The sequence below is a fragment of the Loxodonta africana genome, chromosome 1 (genome assembly GCF_030014295.1).
Source record: "Loxodonta africana isolate mLoxAfr1 chromosome 1, mLoxAfr1.hap2, whole genome shotgun sequence".
Lineage (NCBI taxonomy): Eukaryota > Metazoa > Chordata > Mammalia > Proboscidea > Elephantidae > Loxodonta > Loxodonta africana.
The window spans coordinates 955,511-983,271 of NC_087342.1; the positions used below are offsets into that span (position 1 = coordinate 955,511).

The 27,761-nt window shown below is 40.0% G+C and overlaps 1 protein-coding gene across 10 annotated transcripts in view; it reads left to right on the forward strand.

Annotated features, from left to right (window-relative positions):
* Nucleotides 1–27,761, forward strand: part of LOC100654991 (OX-2 membrane glycoprotein-like) — a 140,469-nt gene that overhangs the window by 23,389 nt on the left and 89,319 nt on the right. For 4 of the 10 annotated variants that reach the window (XR_010317853.1, XR_010317837.1, XR_010317973.1 and 1 more), the window contains exon 5: nucleotides 23,544–23,666. The exons of 1 other annotated variant lie outside the window; for it this stretch is intronic. Coding sequence is in view for 2 of the 9 variants with exons in the window: in XM_064268400.1 (XP_064124470.1) it covers nucleotides 23,544–23,666 (123 nt within the window). In the remaining 7 variants the exon portion in view is untranslated. Of the gene's footprint in view, nucleotides 1–12,200; nucleotides 16,356–23,543; nucleotides 23,667–27,761 lie in introns of those variants that run through there. 5 more of the 10 variants (XR_002786569.2, XR_002786570.2, XM_023551833.2 and 2 more) reach the window with 5 other exon arrangements.

Here is a 27,761-nt window from a genome sequence, read left to right on the forward strand (position 1 = left end):
GTTGTGGGTGGTAATCCCCTTTTCCCCTTCTACTTTCCTACTAGTTCCAAGTAGAAGAAATGTGATACTTTATATGAGAAAAGATTTAGAGATCCTTTATTGAACTGCCTAAGTCCCCAGGTGGTACAAACAGTTAATGTGCTCAGTAGCTGACAGAAAGTTCGAGATTTGAGTCCACTCAGAGGCACCTTAGAAAAAGGCCTGGTGATCTACTTCTGAAATATCAGTCATCGAAAACACTATGGAGCACTGTTCTCCTCTGACACAGATGGGGTCGCCATGAGTCAGCATTGCCTCAACGGCCACTATTCAATTTTCTACAAAATTTTTGCCCTTGCATAGGTGCAGATGCCACTCACCATGCCAAACTGACATGACATAATCTGATTAAATCCATCAGCTAACAGACCTTCTAACCTGGACATTCCTGCCTGGAGCCATTCTCCTCCTTAACACCCAAAACCGTGTGGACTCAGGTGACCCAAATTCCACGTGTCAGTCTGTGGGTGGGGAACAACTCTAGGAGTCAAGACATCTCTGTCTCTTGCCCAGGAATTAAATGCCAGTTCCATCCCCAAATGGTACTCTCACTTTGCTGGCTTCTTGGCTGTGGGCCTGTTCTAAGATCATCCGCTAGACTAATTAATGAAAAACCTGAGGGATGAGAAAAACTAGCTGAGCAGTTCTCCAACCTCTCTTCTCCTTTTGCATTTTGGCTGACACACGTTCTTTTCCTAGTGCCTCTTACCAGTTGTTTGGAATCATGGTGACCATCAACAGCATAGTCAACCCCGTATTACTAAACTTTGCCCTGAGTAGATTCAAGCGCCTAGTCCCTACTCCCTGGAGAAGTCAACTTTGAACTAGAAAAGATTTGGGTTCACTTTATGAAAATATCCAACATGGCTCCACTAAAGGAGAAATACCATAAATGTTGTATTAATTTTCTATTGTTTCTTTAACTCTCACAATCTCAGTGGCTTAAAACAACACAAATGCATGGCCTTACACAGTTTAGAAGTCAGAAGCCTGACTTGGGTCTCGCTGGGCTAAAATCTAGGTGTCGGCAGAGCTATGCTCCTTTCTAGAAGCTCTAGGGGAGAACTCTTTCTATTGCCTTTTCTAGCTTCTGCCCACATTCCTTGCTTGTGGCCTTCTTCCATATTACAAGCTAGCAATGGCCAGTCAAGTCTTTTTCACATCTAGTCACTCTGACTCTGACTTTCTTGCCTTCCTACCTCCCCTTTCCATAAGGACATTTTTAATTACATTGGGCCCACCTGGATAATCCAGAATAATCTCCCCATCTCAAGATTTTTAGTTTAATAACATTGGCAAAGTCTTTTTTGCCATTTAAGGTAACATTCGTAAAGTCCAGAAATTAGGCCATGGATATTATTGGGGAGCGTTTTCATGCCTAAGGAGCCCTGGTGACACTGTGGTTAAAGCAATCAACGGCTAACAGCAATGTCAGCAGTTTCAAACCACCAGCGGCTCCACAGGAGAAAGACATGTGGCAGTCTGCTTCCATAGAGATTTACAGCCTTGGAAACCCTACAGGATCGGTATGAGTCAGAATTGACCCCATAGCAGTTGTTCTGCCTACCACAATGCTAAGAGGGGATAGGAGGGCAAGGGGGATGGAAGGGCAGCTGTCAAATGAGCTCTTCAATACAAGCATTCTGTAATTCTACGACCTTAGCTTTGTTCATGGTAACCCCACCTTCAGAGAACATTAGAATCTGGTCAGTACCTCATCGCCTTCTGACCACGCAAGACTTCATTTACAAGATTTGGCAAGTTTTGTCTCGCAAGACTATACTGCAAAAACATGACTTCTGCCTTCCTCCTTATTCCAATCATCAAAAACTGTAATGTTACAGAGACCTGAGGCATTATTGATATCATAATTCTCATGTATTCCTTCTTCCCACCCCCTCACAAAGATAAACAACTTTGACTTCCCTTCCTGTCTTAGTACTCAAATTACTGGTCTCTTAAGACCCCAAGTTGGCCTTTTCCCATTCATGAGAGCTTGCTGCAAAGGGGATTTCTGAGTAGCTATATTTATCATTTGCAATATTATGCTAGGAGGCCACAGTGGATTTTACCAGCCAATCACAGGTCGTGCTTATAGGAAGGACTCGATGTCAGGAGGCATTTCCGCTTGACACCTATCCTAAAAGCATTTTAGAGAACAACATAAATGCCTGATTCACTAAATCTAACACTTGTGATCCAGGCACTTACTGTAAATGAAAGCTAGCATTTTCTGAACATCATAAACTGCTCTTTCATTGGTTCTTAAGGCACAAATATTTTCATGCATATTATTTTTATTACACTACAGTAAAATGGGCAGAAATTATTTTTATATTATTTAATATATAATATTTGATTAATATATGTATTTAAATATATGACTTATATATAATTTAATACATATTTGATATATTATTTAAAAAACAAACTATTCCAACTCATAGTGACCTTACAGGAGAGAGTAGAACCACCGTGTAGGGTGTCCAAGGAGAGGCTGGTGGATTCAAACTGCTGAACTTTTGGTCAGCGGCTGAGCTCTTAAGCACTGCACCACCAGGGCTCCTATATATTATTAAACATATAATAATATTTATATATTACTTTATATGTTTATATATACAATATTGAATTTTTAGATGTGTCATAAATTATATAATTTATAACTATAAATGAGATTTTTTTTTTTTCTTCAGAAGGCTACAATCACCCTCCTGACTTTCTTTTACCTTCTTGGCCTTTTTGTCCCAGCAAAGGAAAAATTTGTTTCCTACTTTACACATGAGGAGTCTAAGGGAAGGAAATGGGAATTCATTTGTCCTGAACTGACCTCCGAGATATTTATGTCCAGCTTCGAATCTACCTTGCAGGATTATATTTCTTGTCTCTTGCTAAGAAATCAGCAAGTACAGCAAGGAAAAGTACCCATTGCTGTCAAGTCAATTCCTACTCCTAGGATCCTATAAGACAGAGTAGACCAGCTCCATAGGGTTTCCAAGGTTGTAATCTTTACGGAAGCAGACTGCCATATCTTTCTCTCAAGGAGTCGCTGGTGGGTCCAAGCTGCTGACCTTTTAGTTAGCACCCAAGCACTTAACCACTGTGCTACCAGGGCTTCTGTAAGATAATGTAGGATATATAAATAATCAATACAAGGCCCAGAAGAGAGACAACTTGCTTGCTGGGCCTAAAGCCCTGATATTTTCTATATAATTCTCAGAAATCTTTTTAAAAATTCCCATTTACTGACCCAAATAAATTCCAACAATCAATATGCAAGAGAGCAGCTCTTCCACTTACCATTCTTTTTTTTTCTAACAAAGTAAATATATAGACATTTATCTAAGTATAAAACATCCAGTAGACAAATTATTAGAAATATCAGGAAAAGTAAAAAGTCTCAGGGTGTTCAGTACAATTCAAGTGAATGAATTTAGTTATCTTGTAATCATTATATTGTAAAAACACAGTTTTCTGTAGCAGATAGTGACCAAATAAGATTTTGTAATACAAACAGGTAAAACAAGTGTTGTAAAAACCACAACCTCAATGTTAAATACTATATCCAATGAGTGATAATTATAAAAGTTTCCATGAACAGCAAACTATCATGAGAGCCTCTTGCCCTTTTCAGTAAACAAACTAGGTAGAAACTCAGTTTCATGACTGGCCAGTGCTCCTGGTTTGAAGATTTTTGTGATCACTGGTTTGAAAAATCTCTAACCTTCTCCTATATTTATACAACAAAGAGAAAGGACTGGCTTTGTACATACACCCTGTCCTCACTTACTGACATAGTTCTGAAGACCAGGTCATTATGTGAAAATAGGCATTATGTAAAAATGGAGGATGACCACACCAAATCACAAAATGGTGGATGACTACATCACGACATAACTCCAAAATTACCTCATTATATAACTGCCAAATTACATCACTACATAACTGCCAAACCACTGAGAATCATGGCCCAGCCAGTTGACACATAACCTTAACCATCAAAGCCAGCGTGACTCCTGCCTCACACCTCAGCATTCGTTACTGCCAGACGTATGTTGCTAATGCACAAAAGTCGGATAGTAAGTTTTTTACTATTGTAGTAAATGCGAAATGTCAGATAACAAGTTTGTTGATAAGTGAGGAGAAGGTGTATTTTCAAAGTCCTCTAAAGGTTTCTCATTAAATATATCTGGGACTTGGGTGAACTTGTGTCTCTTAATCTTAACCAAAGTTGAATCAAATAATTGAGAAATTGAATATAATATTTTATTTCTACAACAAGGTTTCTGTCTTCAGGAATTTAGTCTTTAACCCTCAACCCTGGCAAGGAAGACTGTAAAGGATGTATAGGATTGGTTGTTTCCCGACGGTCTTTATTTTTATTTGTAACTATGACCAGTTACTAAACAACTTTGATCACATCCTGTCTCTTTACAAATTAGTTGAGTGCCTTCGGCAAGCCATTCAACCTCCCTGTGCCTCTCTTTCCTCCTTTGATAATATGGGGATGATAAGATGTAATTATAAGAGTGCTATTTAAAAGATAATGCATGCAAGCACTTAGAAAAGAGGCTAAAATCAGTGGAGTACTGGTAAACTAAGGATAAAGGGTGAGGAGAAGCCCACTTCTGTAGCGTTTGCCAACTTCTGTTGTGTAAATATTCCCACCATGGTCAATTTCAAGCTGTCAACAATTTAATCATCAGCATACAAAATTTCTGAATATTTAGCAATCAACTCTTGTGAGTCCAGCACACCAGTGCAACGTAGTAAGTTTCCAATAAATGTTAGCCCTTGTTATTACTAGCTCTAAGGTTCCTTCTGGCTTTATCAATGTTTATTTTCATGAACTGTGCAAGTATTGAGGAGCAGTCAAGTTTCTGCTATGAAGAGGTAAATGGAGGGAGAGACAGATGATGGAGAAGCTGCAGAAGTTAGGCAGGTTTTGAGGAAGAAGGTATGAGAAGTTCTCTGATTTTGTTTGGACACATAGGCAGGAATATTTGGAAGGAAGGAGAGAGAGCATGTAGAAATCATTTTCAGTAGCAGCCATAGGAGAAGTTTGGATGGAGACAAGCCAAGTGGAGAAGCAGGATCCAAAATTACTTATGCTGTTGTTGTTGTTAGGTGCAGTCTAGTCTTTTCCGACTCACAGCAACCCTATGTATAACAGAACAAAAAAAACACTGCCAGGTCCGACGCTGTCCTCACAATCATTGTTACGCTTCAGCCCATTGTTGCAGCCACTTTGTCAATCCATCTCATTGAGGTTCTTCCTCTTTTTTGCTGACCTTCTACTTTACCAAGCATGATGTCCTTCTCCAGTGACTGGTCCCTCCTGATAACATGTCCAAAGGACACAAGGCGAAATCTTGCCATCCTCGCTTCTAAGAAGCATTCTGGCTGTACTTTACTCCAAGGCAGATTTACTACTTCTTCTGGCAATCCATGATATATTCAATATACTTCAACAACACCATAATTCAAAGGCATCAATTCTTCAGTCTTCCTTATTCATTGTCCAGTTTTCTCATGCATATGAGGCAACTGAAAATGCCATGGCTTGGGTCAGGTGCACTTTAGTCCTCAAAGTAACATCTTTGCTTTTCAACGCTTTAAAGAGGTCTTTTGCAGCAGATTTGCCCAATACGATACGTCGTTTGACTTCTTGACTGCTGCTTCCACTAGTGTTGATTGTGCATCCAGGTAAAATGAAATCCTTGACAACGTCAATCTTTTCTCTGTCATGATGCTGTTTGTTGGTCCAGTTGTGAGGATTTTTGTTTTCTTTATGTTGAGGTGTAATCCATACTGAAGGCTGTAGTCTTTGATTTTATCAGTAAGTGCTTCAAGTCCTCTTCGCTTTCAGCAAGCAAGGTTGTGTCATCTGCATAACACACGTTGTTAATGAGTCTTTGTCCAGCCCTGAACCCAAGTTCTTCATATAGTCCAGCATCTCAGATTATTTGCTCAGCATACAGATTGAATAAATATGGTAAAAGGATACAATGCACACTTTTCCTAATTTTAAGCCACACAGTATCCCCTTGTTCTGTTCAAACAACTGTCTCTTGGTCTAGGTACTGGTTCCTCATGAGCACAATTAAGTGTTCTGGAATTCCCATTGTTCACAATGTTATCCACAATTTGTTACGATCCATGTAGTCAAATGCCTTTGTATACTCAATAAAACATGGGTAAACATCTTTCTGATATTCTCTGCTTTCAGCCAATATCCATCTGACATCAGCAATGATATACATCTTTCTACATTCTCTTCTGAATCAGGCTTGAATTTCTGGCAGTTTCCTGTTGATATACCGCTGCAACTGCTTTTGAATGGTCTTCAGCAAAATTTTACTTGCGTATGATATTAATAATACTGTTAGATAATTTCCACATTCTGTTGGATCACCTTTCTTTGGAATGGGCACAAATATGAATCTCTTTCAGTCAGCTGTGTTCCAAATTTCTTGGCATAGATGAGTGAGCACGTCCAGTGTTGCATCAGTTTATCGAAGCATCTCAGTTAGTATTCTATCAATTTCTGGAGCCTTGTTTTTCACCTATGGCTTCACTGCAGCTTGGATTTCTTACTTCAGCTGCTTTGGTTCTTGATCATATGTTACCTTCTGAAATGGTTGAATATTGACCAGTTCTTGCTGGTACAGTGACTCGGTTTATTCCTTCCATCTTCTTTTGATGGTTCCTGAGCCATCAATATTTTCCCTCATAGAATTCTTCAGTATCGTAACTTGGGGCTTGAATTTTTTTTCTTTCAGTTCTTTCAGCTTGAGAAACACCAAGTGTGTTTTTCGCTTTTAGTGTTCTAACTCCAGGTCTTTGCACATTTCATTAAAATACTTTATTTCATCTTCTTGAGCCACCCTTTGAAATCTTTTGTTCAGCTCTCTTACTTCATCACTTCTTCCATTCACTGTAGCTACTCTGTGTTCAAGAACAAATTTCAGGGTATCTTCTGACATGCATTTTGGTCTTTTCTTTGTTTCCTGTCTTTATAATGGCCTTTTGCTTTCTTCATTTATGATCTCCTTGATGTCATTCCACAAGTCATCTGGTCTTTGGTCGTTAGTGTTCAATGCGTCAAATCTATTCTTGAGGTGGTCTCTGAATTCAGGTAGGATATACTCAGGCCATATTTTGGCTGTCATGGACTTGCTCTAATTTTCTTCAGCTTCAGCTTAAACTTGCATGTATGCAATTAATGGTCTGTTCTGCAGTCGGCCTCTGGTCTTGCTCTGACTGATGATAATGAGCTTTGCCATTGTCTCTTTCACATATGTTGTCAATATGACTCTTGTGTATTCCATCTGATGAGGTCCATGTATATAGTTTCCATTTATATTGTTGAAAAGGGTATTTGCAGTGAATAGGTCTTGGGTATTGCAAAATTCTGTCATTCACTCCAGAGTCGTTTCTGTCACCAAAGTCATATTTACCAACTACTGATGCTTTTTTTCCCAACTTTCGCATTCCAATCACCAGTAATTATCAGTGCATTTTGGTTGCATGTTTGTTCAATTTCAGACCGAGGAACTTGGTAAAAATCTTCTATTTCTTTATCTTTGGCCTTAGTGGTATGTGGGTAAATTCGAATAATAGTTTTAGTAACTGGTCTTCCTTGTAGGTGTGTGAATATTACCCTATCATTGACAGCACTGTGATTCAGGATAGATCTTGAAAAGTTCTTTTGGACAATGGATGCAACTCCATTCCTCTTCAATTTACATATAGGCAAAGAAAATTCATGAGCCAAAAACCTGTGTGTACTGAAGTGTGTGCGTGATACCTAAAATCAATTTCTTGATATTTGGATTTTTCTCTTTTTTTCTGTTTAGAGAAGAGAAACTGTTTTGGTTTGAATTTTTATTTTTTGGTAGGGAGAACTGTTAGTAAAATTATTGCAAGTCAGGCGGTGGAATAAGGATAGTTACTGTAAGGATGCATGTGAGTGGGTTTCCAGGAAAACTAAAGTCCCAGACTTCAGGGAGAGCAGCTACCTGAAGGTGGTTGTAGATCCAAAGCTGCCATTTCAGGCAGTGAGTAGTGGGATTTTCTGTCTAGTTTCTCCTACTTTACCATGACTAAGTTGTTCTCTTCTGTCTCCACCCACCAATTTCTTCACCCTCTTTCTATGTGTCATAAACATACCTCATTGTTTCTGCCTACAAATAGTTTCTGTTCTCTCATAACATAGATGGCCCAATGCAATCTTCCAGTCCTAGCTCCTGCAGCTAGCTTCTTTCTTTCTCCTACTTATTTTTTCATTCAAAGTCCCAAGAGAGGGAACCTAATGGATTTACTTGCTTTATTCTTGTTCATGGAATTCTGATCAACATATGGGTCAGGTGCTCACCATCGGTGAAGTCACCTGTACCTCACAAAGGGAATATATCACATGGTACAAAACATTGCTGGCTAAGACAGTTTCTCAAAATGTGGTCAGCAAATCACCTTAACCAGCACCACCTATAGGGTGTGTTAAAAAAAAAAGGATATTACCACATGAAAAGATAATGAATCAGGATCTCTAGGTTGGCCCTCAGTATCTGTTAATTAACCAGTACTTCAGGCAGTCCTTAGGCATTCTAGAGTCCAGAAGAATCCTAAAAGTTTCTTTTTTAGTAAGGGCTGTGAGTAAAGCATAGCCTTACCAGGGACAGGGTAAGGATATAGTGGTTACAGGAACATTGTATTAGAGAAGGAAAAGGCTTTTTGAATTGGATACAAAATCAATCAATCGAAATCAGTCTTAAGAATTTTTTTTTTTAAGTTATTCTAGTGTTCTCTAAAGAAAACCACCCTATAATTTGTAATGTTGTTCTAGATTCCAGCCAAAAGTTCGGTCTTCTATAAAATTGTAGGTTCTGCTATTGTAGATTGGCAGTTCCAAATAAATAGTCGTAGCACATGGGGAGATGAAGACGCTTAGATCTAAGAGAAAACTCTGGAAGTGGGAATGTGGTTGGGGGTGAAAGGAGAACATGATGGGTGTTCCTCGATGTTCAAATGATGCTTATGTGACAAAAAGACTAGACTTTCCAGAGAGGCAGATCTAGACCAAATGCTTTTAAGTTGAAGGAGACTGGTTTATTGCTCATCTCAAAGTATTCAGAGATTCATTGGTGACACAACTGCCCTGGAGGTAATTGAATAGTAGTTGGAGTTTAAAAAAACAAAAAAGGTGGGGTATAAAAACCCAGTGCCATAGTAGAAGTAATTTATCCATTGCACGAAGTTTGAAATCTTATTTAGGGATTGAACCCATTCTCAAACTGTCAAACTAGTATGTAAAACAAACAAAGTGGAGCTGTTGTCATTGGAGGGGATTGAAGATGGGGCAAGATGGTGGTTTGTAACACATTCAACACCTGCCAAACTCCTATGATTGTACCAAGATGTTTAAAAACCACTGGACCAGACACTCTTTAAGGACACTTTTAATTCTGAAACTTTGTAATTCAATGGTAGATTAATTGCATTCAAATAATACCATGGTAGTAAAGCCATGGACTCCTTGTATTATGGTTATATGAGGTAAGAGTAGCTTACTTTATGAAATAGTCCTTTACTATCCCAGCTTCTATGCTAGGATAACATACTATCTACCCCCTCTTTCTTAAGGAGGAAACCTAATTCATTTGAGACAGAGCTAGAGAAATCTTTTAAGAATGTGTTTGTTAGACTTACAAGGATAATCAAAAGCAAATAAGCTGGCTAATTCATTAAATCAAGTTTTAGAGCATGGCTACACTTAACTGTAATTAGATTTGACAGAATAGAAACGGAATAATAAAACCAAGTGTTGGAATATTTGACCTGTGCATCAGATATACATCATATACTAAATACCGATTAACAATGGAAGTTTCAACCTAACTTTCTAGTTGTAAGCACATTCTTTGTATGTGATCTTGTGTCGGTCTTCACCGTTGCTCTACTTGTCATCCTCAACTTTTAAATGATTACTTATGCATTTTCTATAGTGATAACTAGAAAAAAAAATGGAAAATTTTAAAATTTTAATTCTAAACCTTCATGAATGGTCTATTTTTTCTTTATTTTTTTACTGCACAAGCAGTAAGCATCTAGTTTATGTACATCCTACAAATGAAATTGATATTTGTAATATAACTATAGTCTTAGTCATCTAGCACTGCTATAACAGAAATACCACAAGTGGGTGGCTTTACAAACAGAGGTTTATTCTCTCACAGTCTAGAGGCTAGAAGTCCAAATTCAGGCTGCCAGCTCTAGGGGAAGGCTTTCTTTCTCTGTCAGTCTGGAGGAAGGTCCTTGTCGTCAATATTCCCCTGGACTAGGAGCTTCTCAGTGCTGGGACCTTGGGTCCAAAGGACAGGCTCTGCTCCTGGCACTACTTTCTTGGTTGTATAAGGTCCCTCTGTCTCTCTGCTCCATTCTTTCTTTTACATCTCAAAAGAGATTGACTCAAAATACACCTAATCCTGTAGATTGAGCCCTGCCTCATTAATATAACTGTCTCTAATCCTGCCTCATTAATATCATAGAGGTAGGATTTACACACACAGGAAAATCACATCAGATGACAAAATGGAGAACAATCACACAATACTGGGAACCATGGCCTAGCCAATTTGACACATGTTTTGGGGGGACACAATTCAACCCACAACACCTATGCTGCTTACACTATGCGAGACATATTAGATATTGTGTTTAATTCTCACAATAACCTATAAGGAAGCTAGTACTATTTCTATCTTACAGATGATGAAACCCTGGTGGCGTAGTGGTTAAGTGCTACGGCTGCTAACCAAAGGGTCAGCAGTTCAAATCCTCCAGGCACTCCTTGGAAACTCTATGGGGCAGTTCTATTCAGTCCTATAGAGTCGCTATGAGTCGGAATCAACTCGACAGCACTGGGTCTGGGTGGATGATGAAACCTGTAAGAAGGTTACAGGTTAATTTCATTCATTCATTTATTTTACCAGTATTTATTAAGAATGTGCCATGTGCTTGACATTGTAATCAACACAGGTAATATGATGATGAACTGCTCTTGTAGAGTTTACAGGCTAGTGGGGCAGAGAGACAATAAGTAAATCAACAAATAAGTATATATTCCTAAAACCTGAGAAAAGTAGAAGGAAATATTACATAGAATTCAGTTCAAAAGAATGACTTGAGGAGAGGACTGCTTCTTTGGAATTGTTTAGGGAAGGGTTCTCTGAGGTGATGATGTTTTAATCAGAGACCTGAATGAAAAGAGTAAGCCAGCCATGGAGGAGTGAAGGGAGGATTGGCTCCGAGCAAAAGACTTGCCCATGTGAAGGTACTGAGAGAGAAAAGCCATTCGTATTTTAGAGTATTGTTACTCCAAGGGCGATCTAGGAGGGTTGCCCATCCAAGAATTGTTTATTACCAGTCTACAACAAAACAAGCACAGGACTGAGAATCCATGCTTAGACACTATTATAGCAATTTGACAGAGTAATCTTAGGTCTCCTGAATCTGATTAAAAATGGGTTATATTTTACCTTTCTCTGTTATTTGATTCCATTTTCCAGTAATACATTTTTGTTGTATTTTACAAAGTATTGATCTAAGTTGGGGGAAAAAATTGTCCTTCTCTACAGATGGTTGGTCTTAGAAATGTTGTCAGTGTTTACAAATGAAGAGCTTTGTGGGATCTGGTTAAGAACTGCCAAAGTTTGCACATAGATTGAGTGGCAGTACCAAAAATAAATTCCAGATCTTTTTATTTCACTGTCTATATGCCCTTTAGGGAGGCCTTTATCCTCCCAGTTTATGCTCTAGAAGGCCGGTTTCCCTTGAAAGGGCCTCTATCCATCTACTTTGTGACCATTCTCAACCTGATGTGTAACAAGATAGTATCCATAAGAAACAAAGCTCAAGGCATTATAAATAAAACACATTTAGATCATTAAGAGTTCTAAATGTATTCCTTTATTTGTTGTCCTAGGTGATCCTTCACACCATTATTTCCTGGGATCATCTAGGTCCTTTTAAAGAAAGTCATAGTCTGCTCATGTCCGCTTCCTGATGTTTATTGATGCTACCGTTATTTATCTTCTTAAAACCTAGTAGGAGAGAAATAATAAATATTCAGTTAATGTCTTGGTCTTTCCTTTATGCAGAGCCCTAGAGGAGTCATACAAAACCCTGAAAGTTATCCCCTGGTCTACTTGAATTTAAAGCAAGCGAGAAGATATTTGTTCTCCATTGGACTAGAAGAGCAAGAGGCAGGAGCAAAAGGCCTGAGAATTCCAAGACTTTCTATGGCCATCTAATCTACCCAGTGCTGTTCTGAGCTCCAGGAGGAAGGCATTTTACCTCTCAGGTCTGTTGTAGGACTTGATTTTGTAAAGCTACGTGGTGTTGCGCTGTTGAAAGGACACTGGAAGCCTGGGTGCATATGTTGACCTTGGCTCTTGCTGGTGGCAACACTAGGCTGGCCACTTTACCTCAGTGAGCATGCATGTCAGAATTGGATTGATCACTGTCCATTCAGTTCCAAAAACTAATGAAAAAAAAAAAATAATGACGTTCCAGGAAAAAAAGAAACAAGCAAAAAGAAAAAAAAGAGAGAGAAGAAAGGTCATGGAAAGATTAAGGACCAAAGAACTTTTCTGAGACTGTGTTTTATGTTTTACCTTTCTTTTCATGGTCCTTCTTCCCTGGTTGCTCTTAGGTCCGTGATTCTGTTTTTGTATCACTTGGTATCTAGTCTACTACCTGGTTCCTGCTGTGCTAACAACCGGCTTCGCTAGAACCCCTGGTTTCACTGCTACCCTTCATGTGTTGCTGTGAGATTTACCACAACCCAAATGAGACTGAATTTATTGTGAATAACAGTGGCAACTTTAACTTTACTAATCTATTTTTACAGCAGAGTAAGTAGACTCATATTAAAAAAAAAAAGTCTTCCCTCCTGCTTGTCTCATAATATGCCCAGCCCTATTTTAATCATCCTGAACTCAGCCTAGTGTAATGAAAATGTATTATGAAAACAGACATTTAGGGGATTTCTTGTACAGCAGTCAAGCAAATCATAAACTTTGTTCTGCCTTCTTCTTCTGTAACTCAACTTCGCACCACAGCAGAAGAGGCAAATACAGGCATGCAAATTCCTCGGTTTTGAAAATATTGTTCTAACTTTCAAATAACAAATGAGTGCTCTTCCCCAATCTTTTGCTTTCTCAGTCTGTATCTAATGACCTAGGAGCAAAAGTGGAGCAAAAGCATGTCTTTTTTTTTTAAGTGTCAAATTCCATTATTTATATATTTAGTAAGCTTTTAATTATGGGTTGTTTCTTACCTTTGTATTAAAATACTGAACAATTAAAAGCATCAACTCTAAGTATTTGGTTTATGACAATCTCTTGGGGACTGTGGAAATGAGCGATAATCCTTGCGATTTCCTTCTGTGTGGGGAACCTGCCCCCTGCTCCAGCTCTTACCTCTAAAAGTTGCAATAGGCCTTTCTGATTAAGAGTTGCGATGGAAAATGAAATTAAAGCATGCTAAAGACATCCACGTAATGAGTTTTACACAGAGATTATGACTTTTGCCTACGAGAAAAAGAGCAGAGGCTGGTCAATGGTCCAGGGAAACAACTGGGTCACAGGCACCAATATTATCAAACTTATTGTGACATTACAGGAATCTGGTTGTTATTACCAGCTGCCATGAGATCAGCCCTGACTTGTGGTGACCCCATGCACAATGGAGCAAAATATGGATCCTGCATCCTTGCCATGATTGGTTGTAGGCTGGACAGAAGTGATTCATAGTTTACCTTGGCTGATTTTTGGAAGTAGCTCACCAGATCTCTCTTCCCAGTCCATTTTAGTCTGGAAGCTTTGCTGAAACCTGTTCAGCACTTTAGCAACAGGCAGGCCTCCACTCACAGATGGATTTTGCTATAGGAGTAAGATGCATACATTTATGACATAACCAGAAGCTGAAAAGTCACTAGGAATAAAACACTTCAGCTGATGGTTTCCCCAGATGAAAGTGTTCAGTCCCCAAAGACTGAGGTTTTATCAGCAACTTTTTTAATTCCCTTTGCTTGATGTCTGCTACAGAGTTCTGGGCAAATAGTCACCCAACACATCGTGTGCTTGGTATTGCTGATACACAAGTATCTTCTATTCTGGGAATATTCCTTTTAAACTATAGAAAACGTGAGGAAAGAAAAAGAGGAGCAGAGCTATTTTTGCTAAAATAGCTCTCTGCACTCACTTGTTAATATTTTTGAAGACAGTAAACCAATAGAAAAGTTGAAAGAATTGTACGATGAAAATCAAATACCCTTCCCCTAAATCTGCTGGTTGTCATCAAGTCAGTTCTGACTCACTGCGACCTCAGGGGTGTCAAAGTAATCTGTGCTCCATAAGGCTTTCGATGACTGTTTAGAACTAGATCACCAGGCCTTTCAACCAAGTCACCTCTGGGTGGACCAAAATTTCCAACCTTTCGTACCACCCAGGGTCTCCTTCATCTAGATCTACCATCTGCTCATGTTTTGCTGCAGTTGGTTAGTCGGCAGATACCGCACCGTGTATATCCTAAGACCTGAGGCGCTCTTCTGTATAACCACAATTCCATTATCACATTCCATATTCCGTTTTCCCTTGTTTTCCTAATAATATTCTCTAGAGCTGTTTTAAAAATCGATGAGCCAATTAAGGATCACACATTGAGTTTAGTCATCACGCCTCTTTTGTCTCCTTTAAGATTGTGTTGTTGTTAGTTGCTGTCTAGTCAGTTCCGACTCATGGTGATCTGGTGTGCGGAGTAGAATTTCTCCTGTTTTTTTTTGCATTCTCAGCTTTTAATCCTATGCATTATAATCTAATCCAATACTCTCATTATTCTTTGCAGTGCTCACATTGTCCCTGGTTTGGGCAGTGGGAGACCCTTCAAGCTACTGCTTCTGTCCTTTTGACTTAATCTCATCTGTTTGGGCCACATTTTTATACTTACTGTTTTTATTTTGCTGTTAGATCCCAACCTTTGCAAATGAATCAACTCACACAGTTTTGAATTTAGCAGGAATTACCACCTGCTTCTGGTTTTTGCTGCATTTTTGGTCTCTCAGCTGAGTTGGTGCTAGATCAGGCAGGACAACTGAAAGTAGCAGTTCTCAATCTCAAACATTTTGGTGTCAGGACTTTTTTTTTTTTTCCTAATAATTGTTTACATTTATTTTAGTTATACTAAAACTGTTACAAAAATGCATCAAAGAATTGTTTAAATTTTAATTCATATGGGTGAAAGTGTACGTTAAACTATCTATTACATGTCATCATCAAGTTTTTAGTAGTTTTTTTTTTAATACTTTAAAGTCAGATTTATTTATTTATTTATTTATTAACTTTTATTGAGCTTCAAGTGAACGTTTAGAAATCAAGTCAGACTGTCACATATAAGTTTATATACATCTTACTCCGTACACGCACTTGCTCTCCCCCTAATGAGTCAGCCCTTCCAGTCTCTCCTTTCGTGACATTTTTACCAGCTTCCAACTCTCTCTATCCTCCCATCCCCCCTCCAGACAGTAGATGCCAACACAGTCTCAAATGTCCACCTGATATAATTAGCTCGCTCTTCATCAGCATCTCTCTCCTACCGACTGTCCAGTCCCTTTCATGTCTGATGAGTTGTCTTCGGGGATGGTTCCTGTCCCGTGCCAACAGGTCATGGTTTGGGGACCATGACCGCCGGGATTCCTCTAGTCTCAGTCAGACCATTAAGTCTGGTCTTTTTATGAGAATTTGGGGTCTGTATCCCACTGATCTCCTGCTCCCTCAGGGGTTCTCTGTTGTGCTCCCTGTCAGGGCAGTCATCGATTGGGGCCGGGCACCAACTAGTTTTTCTGGTCTCAGGATGATGTAGGTCTCTGGCTCATGTGGCCCTTTCTGTCTCTTGGGCTCTTAGTTGTCGTGACCTTGGTGTTCTTCATTCTCCTTTGATCCAGGTGGGTTGAGACCAACTGATGCATCTTAGATGGCCGCTTGTTAGCATTTAAGACCCCAGATGCCACATTTCAAAGTGGGATGCAGAATGTTTTCATAATAGAATTATTTTGCCAATTGACTTAGAAGTCCCCTTAAACCATGGTCCCCAAACCCCCGCCCTTGCTCCGCTGACCTTTGAAGCATTCATTTTATCCCGGAAACTTCTTTGTTTTTGGTCCAGTCCAATTGAGCTGACTTTCCATGTATTGAGTGTTGTCCTTCCCTTCACCTAAAGCAGTTCTTATCTACTAATTCATCAGTAAAAAACCCTCTCCCACCCTCCCTCCCTCCCCCCCTCGTAACCACAAAAGTATGTGTTCTTCTCAGCTTATACTGTTTCTCAAGATCTTATAATAGTGGTCTTATACAATATTTGTCCTTTTGCCTCTGACTAATTTCACTCAGCATAATGCCTTCCAGGTTCCTCCATGTTATGAAATGTTTCACAGATTCATCACTGTTCTTTATTGATGCGTAGTATTCCATTGTGTGAATATACCACAATTTATTTAACCATTCATCTGTTGATGGACACCTTGGTTGCTTCCAGCTTTTTGCTATTGTAAACAGAGCTGCAATAAACATGGGTGTGCATATATCTGTTTGTGTGAAGGCTCTTATTTCTCTAGGGTATATTCCGAGGAGTGGGATTTCTGGGTTGTACGGTAGTTCTATAGATTTCCAAAGTGGTTGTACCATTTGACATTCCCACCAGCAGTGTATAAGAGCTCCAATCTCTCCGCAGCCTCTCCAACATTTATTATTTTGTGTTTTTTGGATTAATGCCAGCCTTGTTGGAGTGAGATGGAATCTCATCATAGTTTTAATTTGCATTTCTCTAATGGCTAATGATCGAGAGCATTTTCTCATGTATCTGTTAGCTGCCTGAATATCTTCTTTAGTGAAGTGTGTGTTCATATCCTTTGCCCACTTCTTGATTGGGTTGTCTTTTTGTGGTTGAGTTTTGGTGTCAGGACTTTTTTATGTATTTAAAAAATTATTGAGGACCCCAAAAATCTTACTTTTCAATATGAATTATATTTGCTGATACCTAGCATATTTGAAATTAAAACTGAGGGGTTTTAAAAATCAAAACATACAAACACGTGTTCCATTAACCACCAGAGTGATGTCAACATGACACATTGTATAGCTTCTGGAAAACTCCGCAGCACACTTTTGAGAAAATGAGAGTGAAAGCAGCAAATAATGTATTGGTATTATTATGACGATAGTTTTGATTTTGATTTTGTAGACCCCCTGACAAAGTCGCAGGGATAGTACTGAAGACTGGTGGCTCAAAGTATAGGCAAAGAAAAAGACAACATTCTGAACAAATTCCCTGAGTCTGTCTCAAAGGAACTCCCTACTTAAACAGCTGTTTTTTACAATGGCTAAGCATCCCGTCGTTCAACTGCAATGTTAATTTAGACCATTACCTTTCTGGGACTTACCCTCAAAGTGCAGAGAGCCCAGAGAGTCCTAGGACTAATCCTTTCCATCATTATTGATTCACCTTAAATTGGCCTGTTAAATGGCTTATTAGCTACCAGCCGGGTACGTAAGGAGCTCTGGTGACCCAAGAGTTAAACACTTGGCTGTTAACCCAAAGGTTGGCAGTTTGAACCCACCCAGCAGCTCCTGAGGAGAAAAGTCCTGGCAATCCTCTCCCATAAAGATTACAGCCTAGGAAGCCCCATGGGGAAGTTCTGCTCTGTCGTATAGGGTCACTATGAGCCAGAATCAACTCGACGATACCAGGGTATGCATAGGTAAAAATCTATTTGATCTTCAGCTGTATTAAGTACTATCTGGAGTTACCTCCTGCTTGAAAACCATCTCTTTACTTAGCATGTTTTAGGCTTGGCTACGTCTAATGAAAAGATCAAGGCATCTCCAAATATAAGCTGTGGAAGAAGAAGAACCAAGAAGCATACGCAGGCTGACTCAATGGCACCTAACAGCAATAACAGCTAGGCACTGGACTCCTTGAGTGGGCAAACTGTTAAATAGCTCAGCTGCCAGAAGGTGGGAAGTTTGAGTCCACCCAGAGGCACCTTGGAAGAAAGGCCTGATGACCTACTTCCAAGAAATCAGCTAGTGAAATCCCTATGGAGCACAGCTCTACTCTGACACACGTGGGGTTGCCACAGGTCAGAACTTCTTCCAAGGCAACTGGTTTAGGAGCCCCTGGGTGACACAAACAATTAAGCGCTCAGCTACTATGGAAAGGTTGGAGGTTCAAATTCACCCAGGGGTGCCTTGGAAGACGGGCCTGGCAATTGACTTCCAAAAGGTCACAGGCATTAAAAACCCTATGGAGCACAGTTCTGCTCTGACACACAGGAGGTCACCAGGAGTTGGAACTGACTCCACAGTAACTGTTTTTGTTTTAAGCAGGGTGTTATTGAGAAGCTTGGATACAGGATAAGTAAGCTTTGAAGGAGAAGACTTGGGAGGGTCAGAGAAATAAAGTGAGGAGGGGGAGGCATAATTCAGAACATGCTCTGCCTGAGAAAGCCTGTCAGGGTGCAGCACCATAGCCTTGCTTTCTCCCTGTGGCTCCTGCGCTCTGACCCCTGGAAGGGGCTTACCCAACCCCCCATGCCCCCACCATTAGTCATCTGAACTCTTTAATTAGGGGTGGTTTTTCTGAATGTGCAAATTGGAAAGGAGAAGCTAGGGCTTTGCACATTGGGGCAAGTTTGGGAAAGTTGTGAACTTTTGAGTAACTTAAAATAAGTGTTCATATATTTCTTAGTGAAAATTTAGAAAAATTCCAAGGCGATAAACCTATACAGACAAAAGCAAAAGCAAAAGAGGCCTTTGTTCTTAAGACTAAACCTGATGATAGTGGCTTTTGTGTATGTGTGTGTGTGTGGTATGAATTCATTAATCACTGACTAGGTTCATTTTTTTTTTTTTCTTAGGTTCATAAGTCCAGGTTCAAAAAGGGTACAAACTTTATATCACTTCTAGGAATCATAACATTTTTGTTAAGACAATTTTATTTTTTTTTTTATTATGTTTTAAGTGAAAGTTTGTATTTCAAGTCAGTCTCTCATACAAACACTTACACACACTTTGCTATGTACTCCTAGCTGCCCTTCCCCTAATGGTACACCACACTCCTCCTCTCCACCCTGTATTTCCGTGTCCATGCAGCCGACTCCTGTCCCCCTCTGCCTTCTCATCTCACCTCCAGGCAGGAGCTGCCCACATAGTCTCATGTGTCTACTTGAGCCAAGAAGTTCAATCCTCACCAGTATCATTTTCTGTCTTGTAGTCCAGTCAAACCCCCTTCGGCTTTGGGAATGGTTCTAGCCTTGGGCTAACAGAAGGTCTGGGGACATGAGCTCTGGGGTCCTTCTAGTCTCAGATCTCTGGGGTCCTTCTAGTCTCAGACCATTAAGTCTGCTCTTTTTACGAGAATTTGGGGTCTGCCTCCCACTGCTCTCCTGCTCCATCAAATATTCTCTGTTGTGTTCCCTGTCAGGGCAGGCATTGCTGGTGGCCGGGCACCGTCTAGTTCTTCCAGTCTCAGGCTGATAGAGTCTCTGGTTTTTGTGGCCCTTTCTGAAGACAATTTTCTTAAACTAACTTTCTTCCGTGATTATTCTCAGCTTTTCAGGAAAGGGGTTTAACTTTTTAAAATAAAGCTTTCTTAATTATGTCCTCACAACATTTTTTTTTTTTTTTTTATGGTTTTTGTATTTGTTCTCCAGATGTTCCACTTTGGTCTCTGCCTCCTCACAGGTGCTCAGGCTAGTTAGCTTGCACTAGGTCATACACAGCTGTTATTCAGTTCCAAGCACGCTGGCTCCGGAGCCAACCTTGCACAGGCATCATTTCAATTGAGCCTCATAATAGCCTTGTAAGATCATTTTGTAGATGTGGAAAATGAGGCATCAGTCTTTTCAGTGGCTTTCCTAAGGTACCACTGTACAGGCGTGGTGGAGTAGAAACTATAACTCAGATTCCCAAGGTCTTGTTCAGGGCCCTGTCTTTCCCCTCCACCAATACTGTAACCCATCCCACACCCTGTTTCTCAGCATATCCTGTTTTCTCTATCTTCAAAACATATTCAAAATCCAACTCTGACTTACCAACCCCAATCCTACCATCGGGTCCAAATCACCATTATTTTTTTCCTGGATTGTTGCCATAGCTTGCTATTTAATCCGCCTGCATTGGCTTTCTTCCCCCTCCAGCCTTTCCTCCACACTACCATTGTAAAGTATAAATCGAGTCAAATCATGTTATCGTTCTGCATAAAATCCCCAAGTGCTTCTCATCCCGTTTGGAGCAGAACACAGTCTTTACAAAGCCCTACACAATTAGGCTCTCTGATTCTCTCTGAAATAATCGTCTACTGCTTTTCCTCTGGATTGTGCTCCACCAGCTACACTTGTCTCCTTGATATTTTGCCACCATGCCAGACATGCTTCCACCACAGGTCATCGTATGTAGACTCTTCTCTCTGCCTGAAAATGCTGTTCCTGAAAACAGCCACATGGCCCCGATTTCCCATTGACCTGACCAACACTCCCTGTCTCCCTCTCCTGCTTTATCTTTCTCCATCGCAGTTACCCCACCTAGCATGCTGAATGCCTTATTTTTATCTCGTTTTTTTTCTGTCTCCTTCCACTGGATTGTAAGATTCATGACGGCAAAGATTTTTGTTTGCTTGCTTGCCTGTGTTTCCCTAGCACCTAGAAAAACCTGTCCATAAGTGGTCAATAAATATTCTGCCTCCTGTGTGTCAGTTTGTCATACTGTGGTAGCTTGTGTTGCTATGATGCTGGGAAGCTATTCCACTGGTATTTAAAATACCTGCAGAGTCACCCATGGTAGACAAGTTTCAGTGGTGCTTGCAGACTAAGACAAACTAGGAAGAAAGCCCTGTCAATCTACTTCCAAAAATTAGCCAGTAAAAACCTTATGGACCACAACAGACTATCATCCAATATAGTGCTGGAAGATGAGCCCCTTTGGCTTTAAGGCACTCAAAATAGACACCACAGGGTTACCATGAGTTGGAGCCTATTCAAAGGCAACTAACAACAATAAATTACTGGGAGAGAGTAGTTCAAACAGCTTTGCGTCAGGACATCCTTCCAGCCCTAGGGAGAGTAGAATGGAACTAGAGAGTAGAAACTGGTGGTCTTGAGGCATAGGGAGATGTGTAAAAGGTTTAGAATGGAAAGAATGGGGTTTAAATTCCATCCCTGGCATTTAGTAGCTTGTGGTGTAGGGTCAATTACTTAATCTCATTGAATTTACAGTTCTTTATTATAAATTGGAGTGTGCACTAAGTCTGTCTCTCTGCAAGGCTGCAAGGATCAAGCGAGAGGTGGCGTATCTCCAAACATGTGCAATTTATGTGCTGAGGCAGCTCTTCCTTGGGAACTCTTAAAATACCCACTGGTACAACACAGGCCTCATGTCCTCATTTATCTCCCCTAGCCCTTCTCACCCCAACAGTCGGTCTTGTCCAGAGATGGATGTGGGGCTGAGGAGGAGGCAGGAGTGCTAGTAGTGGGAGCTGCCCTCTGAGTGCACTGAGAAAAAACCCACTGGACTTTTCTTTAACAGAGGCAGCAAGGGAAGACCCAAGTCCGTCACCCAGAAGGGTGTAGCCTTCCTCATCCTGAGGAGAAGACAAAAGGAATAAAACACAAATGATATAAAGTCATTTTTATCGAGCATTGGCTAATAACTGAGTACATGCTCAACTGCTAACCAAAAGCTTGATGGTTTGAAAGGACCAGCAGCTCCACAGGAGGAAGACCTGGCAATCTGCTTTTGTAAAGATTATAGCCAAGAAAACGTCTTGGGGTAGTTCTACTCTGTTGCATGGGGTCTCTTTGAGTTAGAATAGACTTGATGGTACACAGCAACAACAACAATAACTGGGTACAACCAATCTGCAATCTTACTCAGGAGACTGAAAGAGGATGCCAAAATTGACATCCTTGAATTCTATCCCCACAAGTTATGTGGCTTTATCAGAGCTAATAACAGGTCATGACAGAAAGGCTTGAGAGGTTCTAGACAAGGGAATTTGGACTTTCAGGAAGGACCTTTCACTTTCCAGTCCAATTGCATCATTAGAGAAGCATAGAAGCCCAGTTGCTCAGGTGATGGATTTCAAATACCACATAATTTTGGTTTGGTGTTGCTATTTAGCTCAGTATTTAGTAATTTCCTTAACTTCTACACATATTGGTGTCCCTTTTCATAAATCGAAGAGAGTATTGTAAATATCTCATTAGAAAATAAGTCAGGTGATAGCTTTAATTAAATTCTCTTAAGTAATGTATTCTTACCAGATTGTTCGTAGGTAAGAAACATCAAGAAACACTAAAATTCCAGTGGCCAATTGAGAAAACGGTGAGCAGTCTGATGGAAGCATATTGGTGCTAACTTGCCTAGACCACTGTTGGGAAAGAGCCTAAAAATACCCTAAAATCTTATTTCTCCTTTCCACTTGTCCCTTCGGGTTTCTGAGAGGCCAAGCCAGTTCTGGGGCTGCCCAAACATGGTTGGAACTGCTTGAGGAAGGAAGACGCTTCTTTTAATTTGCTCTTAGAGCCAGCTTTAATTTACAAATACCTTGGAAACAGAGAATACATTCCTTGAGGCTACCCCAGACCCATCAAGTCGATATGGTATTTGATTTGACCAGATCCTATCCCCAAAATGAAATCAAAAGATATCATCTTGTATAAGTGAATGTCAGCAACAGCTCGAGACTGGTGTCCTCACCAAGACAGTGGAGAGGTCAGCAGACAGGAACTGACCAGCCCATATGCCCCCAGGTAATCTGTAACTTTCCAATGCACTCCGAGAGCCATAACATCATGGGAGTCCCTGTGGAGAAGACAAAATGAGTAACAATCATGGAAAGTCAGAGTTAGACGGGATCTCAGAGATGAGGAAACTGAGGTCTAGAAAAGTAAAGTACTTACTAAGATCACACAAGCCTCATTCTCTTTACCAGGATAGACAACAGAATCGGGCAGCCGAAAATCCTGATGTTGCTTACAAAGACCTTTATGTGGACTGATAGAATCAGGCTTGGGGCCCTGGCTAGGCTGAGAAAACCATTTCCTAAGTTTATATACCTGAGGGCATTGGTGGTTCAGTGGTAGAATTCTCACCTTCCATGGGGGAGACCTGGGTTCAATTCCACCCCCTATTTGTCAGTGGAGACTATTCTGTTGCTATGGTACTGAACAGGTCTCAGCGGAGCTTCCAGGCTAAGGCAGACTAGGAAGGAAGGTCTAGTGATGTCCTTCTGAAAAATTAACCCATGAAAACCCTAGGGATCACAGAAGTCCGGTCTGCAACCAATCATGGGGATGGCGCAGGACCAGGCAGTGTTTTGTTCTGTTGTGCTTGAGGTTGCCATGAGGCAAGGCTGATTCTAACTGCTAATAACAAGTTTATATATAGCTTTAGGATCTCAGGGTTTACTGCAAACCACGACTTTCCTGAGCCACCTCCTCCTGCATGAAGTTCAAAGGCCCACCACTGACTGGCCTTGGATGTACCTTCAGCTTCTTTGGCAGGCAACAGGTAAACATCTGGTTTTTCAGATAAAAAAATATGCTTCTGACCTTGCATTTAAGTTCTGGAAAATTCCTTTTCTGTTGAGTGGATTTCCTCTGGCTAGTTTTGGGTTTAGTGTTGCTTTGATTGTTTTCAGCAAGGGAATTTTTTTCCCTGGGTCTTGACAACTAAGAAAAAGAACATTTTCAGCTGGGGAGAAAGAAGTTCTAGATACATCAGGTTTAAAAATAAAAACAAGAACTCTCATGAAGCCAACACTTGTAAAGCCATGCGTGAATGAACTTCCATTCACTTCAAGTTTCAGAGGCTAAACAGAAAAAACATTTCAACGGTGGTGAAAAGGTGAAGAGAAAGAAAAAATGTGGTTTCACAAGCTTGGGCTCATGCGTGGCTTGATTTTTTTGAAGAAAGAGGTGGACTAGAGGTGCTGATGGATTTTAGTATAAATATATAATCTATCTACATTATTCATGAATTTCATATATACAAATGTGCCTACTCTCTAAATTTATCTGTACCCCTCAAATCAATACTCAGGGTGATTTTGCAGTCATTTGAGGACATGCACAGAGCAGCAAAAAATTTCAGTCACCTGACGTACACGTTTCCAGCTCCGCTTTCTTGTTTCAGTCCTCATACTGTAGGCAACTATCCATTTCATGGTGTATCTAGTGCCCTCCTCCCCTTTTTTTTGTTTTTGTAATTTCACTGTTTAAAATGGCCTCCAAGTGATCTTAAAATCTTGTGAGCAGCCATCTAAGATACTTCACTGCTCTCACCCCTTCTGGAGCAAGGGAGAGTGAAGGAAACCAAAGACACAAGGGAAAGATTAGTCCAAAAGACTGATGGACCACAACTACCACAGCCTCCACCAGACTGAACCCAGCACAGTTAGATGGTACCTGACTACTACCACTGACTGCTCTGACAGAGATCACAATACAAGGTCTTGGACACAGCTGGAGAAAATCCAGAACAAAATTCTAACTCACACACACAAAAATAGACCAGACTTACTGGTCTGACAGGGACTGGAAAAAAACCCTGAGAGTATGGTCCCCAGACACCCTTTTAACTCAGTACTGAAGTCATTCCTGAGGTTCACCCTTCAGCCAAAGATTAGACGGGCCCATAGAACAAAAAGAGACTAAGGGGGCACACCAGCCCAGGAGCAAGTATGAGAAGGAAGGAAGGGACAGGAAAGCTGGTAATGGGGAACCTAAGGTCAAGAAGGAGAGTGTGTTGACATGTCACAGGGCTGACAACAAATGTCAGAAAACAATACGTGTATTAATTGTTTAACAAGAAACTAATTTGCTCTGTAAACCTTCATCTAAAGTATAATTACAAAAAAAAAAAAAAATGGTGCCCAAGCATAGTGCTGAAGTTCTGTTTGGTGTCCTAAAGCAAGAAGGCTGTTACGTGCCTTACAGAGAGAATACTTGTGTTAGAGAAGCTTTGCTCAGGCATGAGTTATAGTGCTGGTGGCTGTAAGTTGAATGTTAATGAATCAACAATATATTAAACAAAATGTCTTTAAACAGACGACATAAAACAAGATTACGAACTGATCAATTGATGAAAATGTTGTGACCAGAGGCTCACAGCAACCTAAGCTTATATTTCCTATAGAAGCAATGACTCTGTCTTTGTTAATTCAGTGTTTGCAGTGATTTTTTTTTTATAGACCATAGCTACCGTGACTGATGAGAATAAATTATATACGTAATAATTTTCTGACCATACAGTTGTTAGAAAGCAGCATTGCATTTCTCTCTTCCTTTTTATATGTGTTTTTTGCTAGCAGGGTTCATGGTGATCAGAATTGCAGCATGTGTCTTGCAGTGGGTAGTATTTTTCTACCTTTCAGGCTCCCCACTGTACTGGCTCTGGAGAAATTTAGCACCTAATAGCAGACAAAATAAACTTACCCTCATGTATTTAAAAATGACTTGTGAACATGCATAAATATCACAAATAGGAAAAAAAACAGAAATGCATTTATTAAAAATCAGTTTACACTTCGACTCCACATAGTTACAGATGTACTGGTACGACATATTGGATCTGGGTAAGAGGGAAGTAGTGGGGTTACTGAAGTAGGATTGGCCACATGTTAATCATCATTGAACCTGAGGTTCATTATGTGTGTCTCTCTACTTTTGTATATATGCTTAAAATCTCATAACCCAACATTAAAAAAGGACTGCTTCCAATGTTGCTATGACTTGGCTACTTGAGGGTGGCATTCCATCAACGCGATAACACTACTGTCTCCTTTCTTTTTACAATATGCTCAACTGTGCCCCCTTTTCATTTGATATCCAGATAAAATCTGACCCCAATCAACCATCAATTCCATGACTCTAGACCTTTATCAACGAAAATAGAATCCCAAATTCTTTGCTCTCAATCTCCCATCCGAACTCAGGGGTTAAAATCATTATGCTAACACTCTCTTAACAGGTGCCATAGTAGGAAAGAGTTGACAGAAAGACCAGGACCTGACACAGTCTGAGTAATCAGGATTAAAAGGATTCAGAAGGAAATTGCCATGGTCAGACACATGGCAGAGAGAGAGTTTCTCATACAGATTGGAGCGGCTTCCTTGGCCTCCAAAGCTTTACCAAAGCGCACACTTTTGCAGATGGTAAAATTGGAGTCAGATTCTCTTCATATTGCCTGGCAGCATCATTGCTTTCCTCTATAATTGGAATATTTCTCCTCATAGTTAGAATTAGATATATCTGGACCCGGAATCTCATCACTTCTGGAGTTACACAATATTACTGCAAAGCTTTAAGCGCTTATTTTGTTTATCGTTCTCAGATACTCCAAGCTAATATTGCCAGCACAAAGCACATCTTCAAACTCATCTTGACCCAGACCCAGGAGTCATGCCTTTTACTCACTCTGGGCTCATCCTACAGTGATTCTTAGGGTTAATTGATAAGGATGGAATTAGCATGTAATCTTGGATACATGACCTTAGCCCATTACAGAATCACTAACACCCTTGCTTTTTTGGAACAATGCTGCAAGAAGTATTTGGGCATTTTCACTGCACTTGCTGTTAAACGATGCAGAGACAAGGTCCATTATACTACTTAGCGCCCCAAGTGAAAATCAATACCAGGAAAACTATTATTTTCCTTGAGGAATTAGCACACTCCCTCCTTCAAGATGTGAACTATACACATAGCTAATTTTTCCTTCTTGCCTTGTTTGTCTTGACTGTCAGGAAGCCAAAGTCTAATAAACAATTGTCTTTCTGATACTAAAAATAAGGCATGCTCATTATAGAACAGAGGTATAGTAGAGTAAAACAGAGGGAAGGAGAGACGTAAAAAATTATCCCTCCATCCATAAAAGTCCACTGTTAACATTTTTGTGAGAGCCATGTACGACAATCAGTAGAATTGTATTTACCATTATGGTTTCTATATGTCTGCTTACATTTTACTTGGCTTCGATTTTCCTAATTTACTGCTTTTTAAAATATTGCATATTTTGAAATTGCTTCAATCATTTTTTGAAAGAAGAGGGGCAAACAAGAATCAACCCCTAAATAAACTAATCTGAGGTCATTTGAGGCACCTCCTACCAAATCTGCATTTCCTGACAAAACACTTACCTAAATACAGGACTGTGAGAATTACCCCAAGAATTACCTCAAATGAGTCACTGGTCGCATGTTGAAAACCGCAACATGGTATAAAATAGTGATGATAAAAATAACTGACATTTATTAAGCAGTTTGTTTATCTAGGCATAGTGCTGATGGCTCTTTGTAAATTATCTCCTTTAACATTCACAACAACTCTACAAAATGGATACCATTATTCCATTTTACAAAACAAAGAAACCCTGGAGGCTTGAGAAGCCTAAGTAATTTTTCCAGTTATAAACTGACAGAGCTAGATATTACTAGATGAAGAGAATTTTGACATGTTAGAAATTTTTGAAGGGATTTTGATCAAAACTTCTTTTGTTAATTTCTCCAGGAAGTAATGCCTAAAACCTAGCCTTTGCTTAATTAAACAGCCCACTTCACTGTTTTACAAGCTAGTGAGAGAGTAGATTGAGGCTACGTTTTGAGTT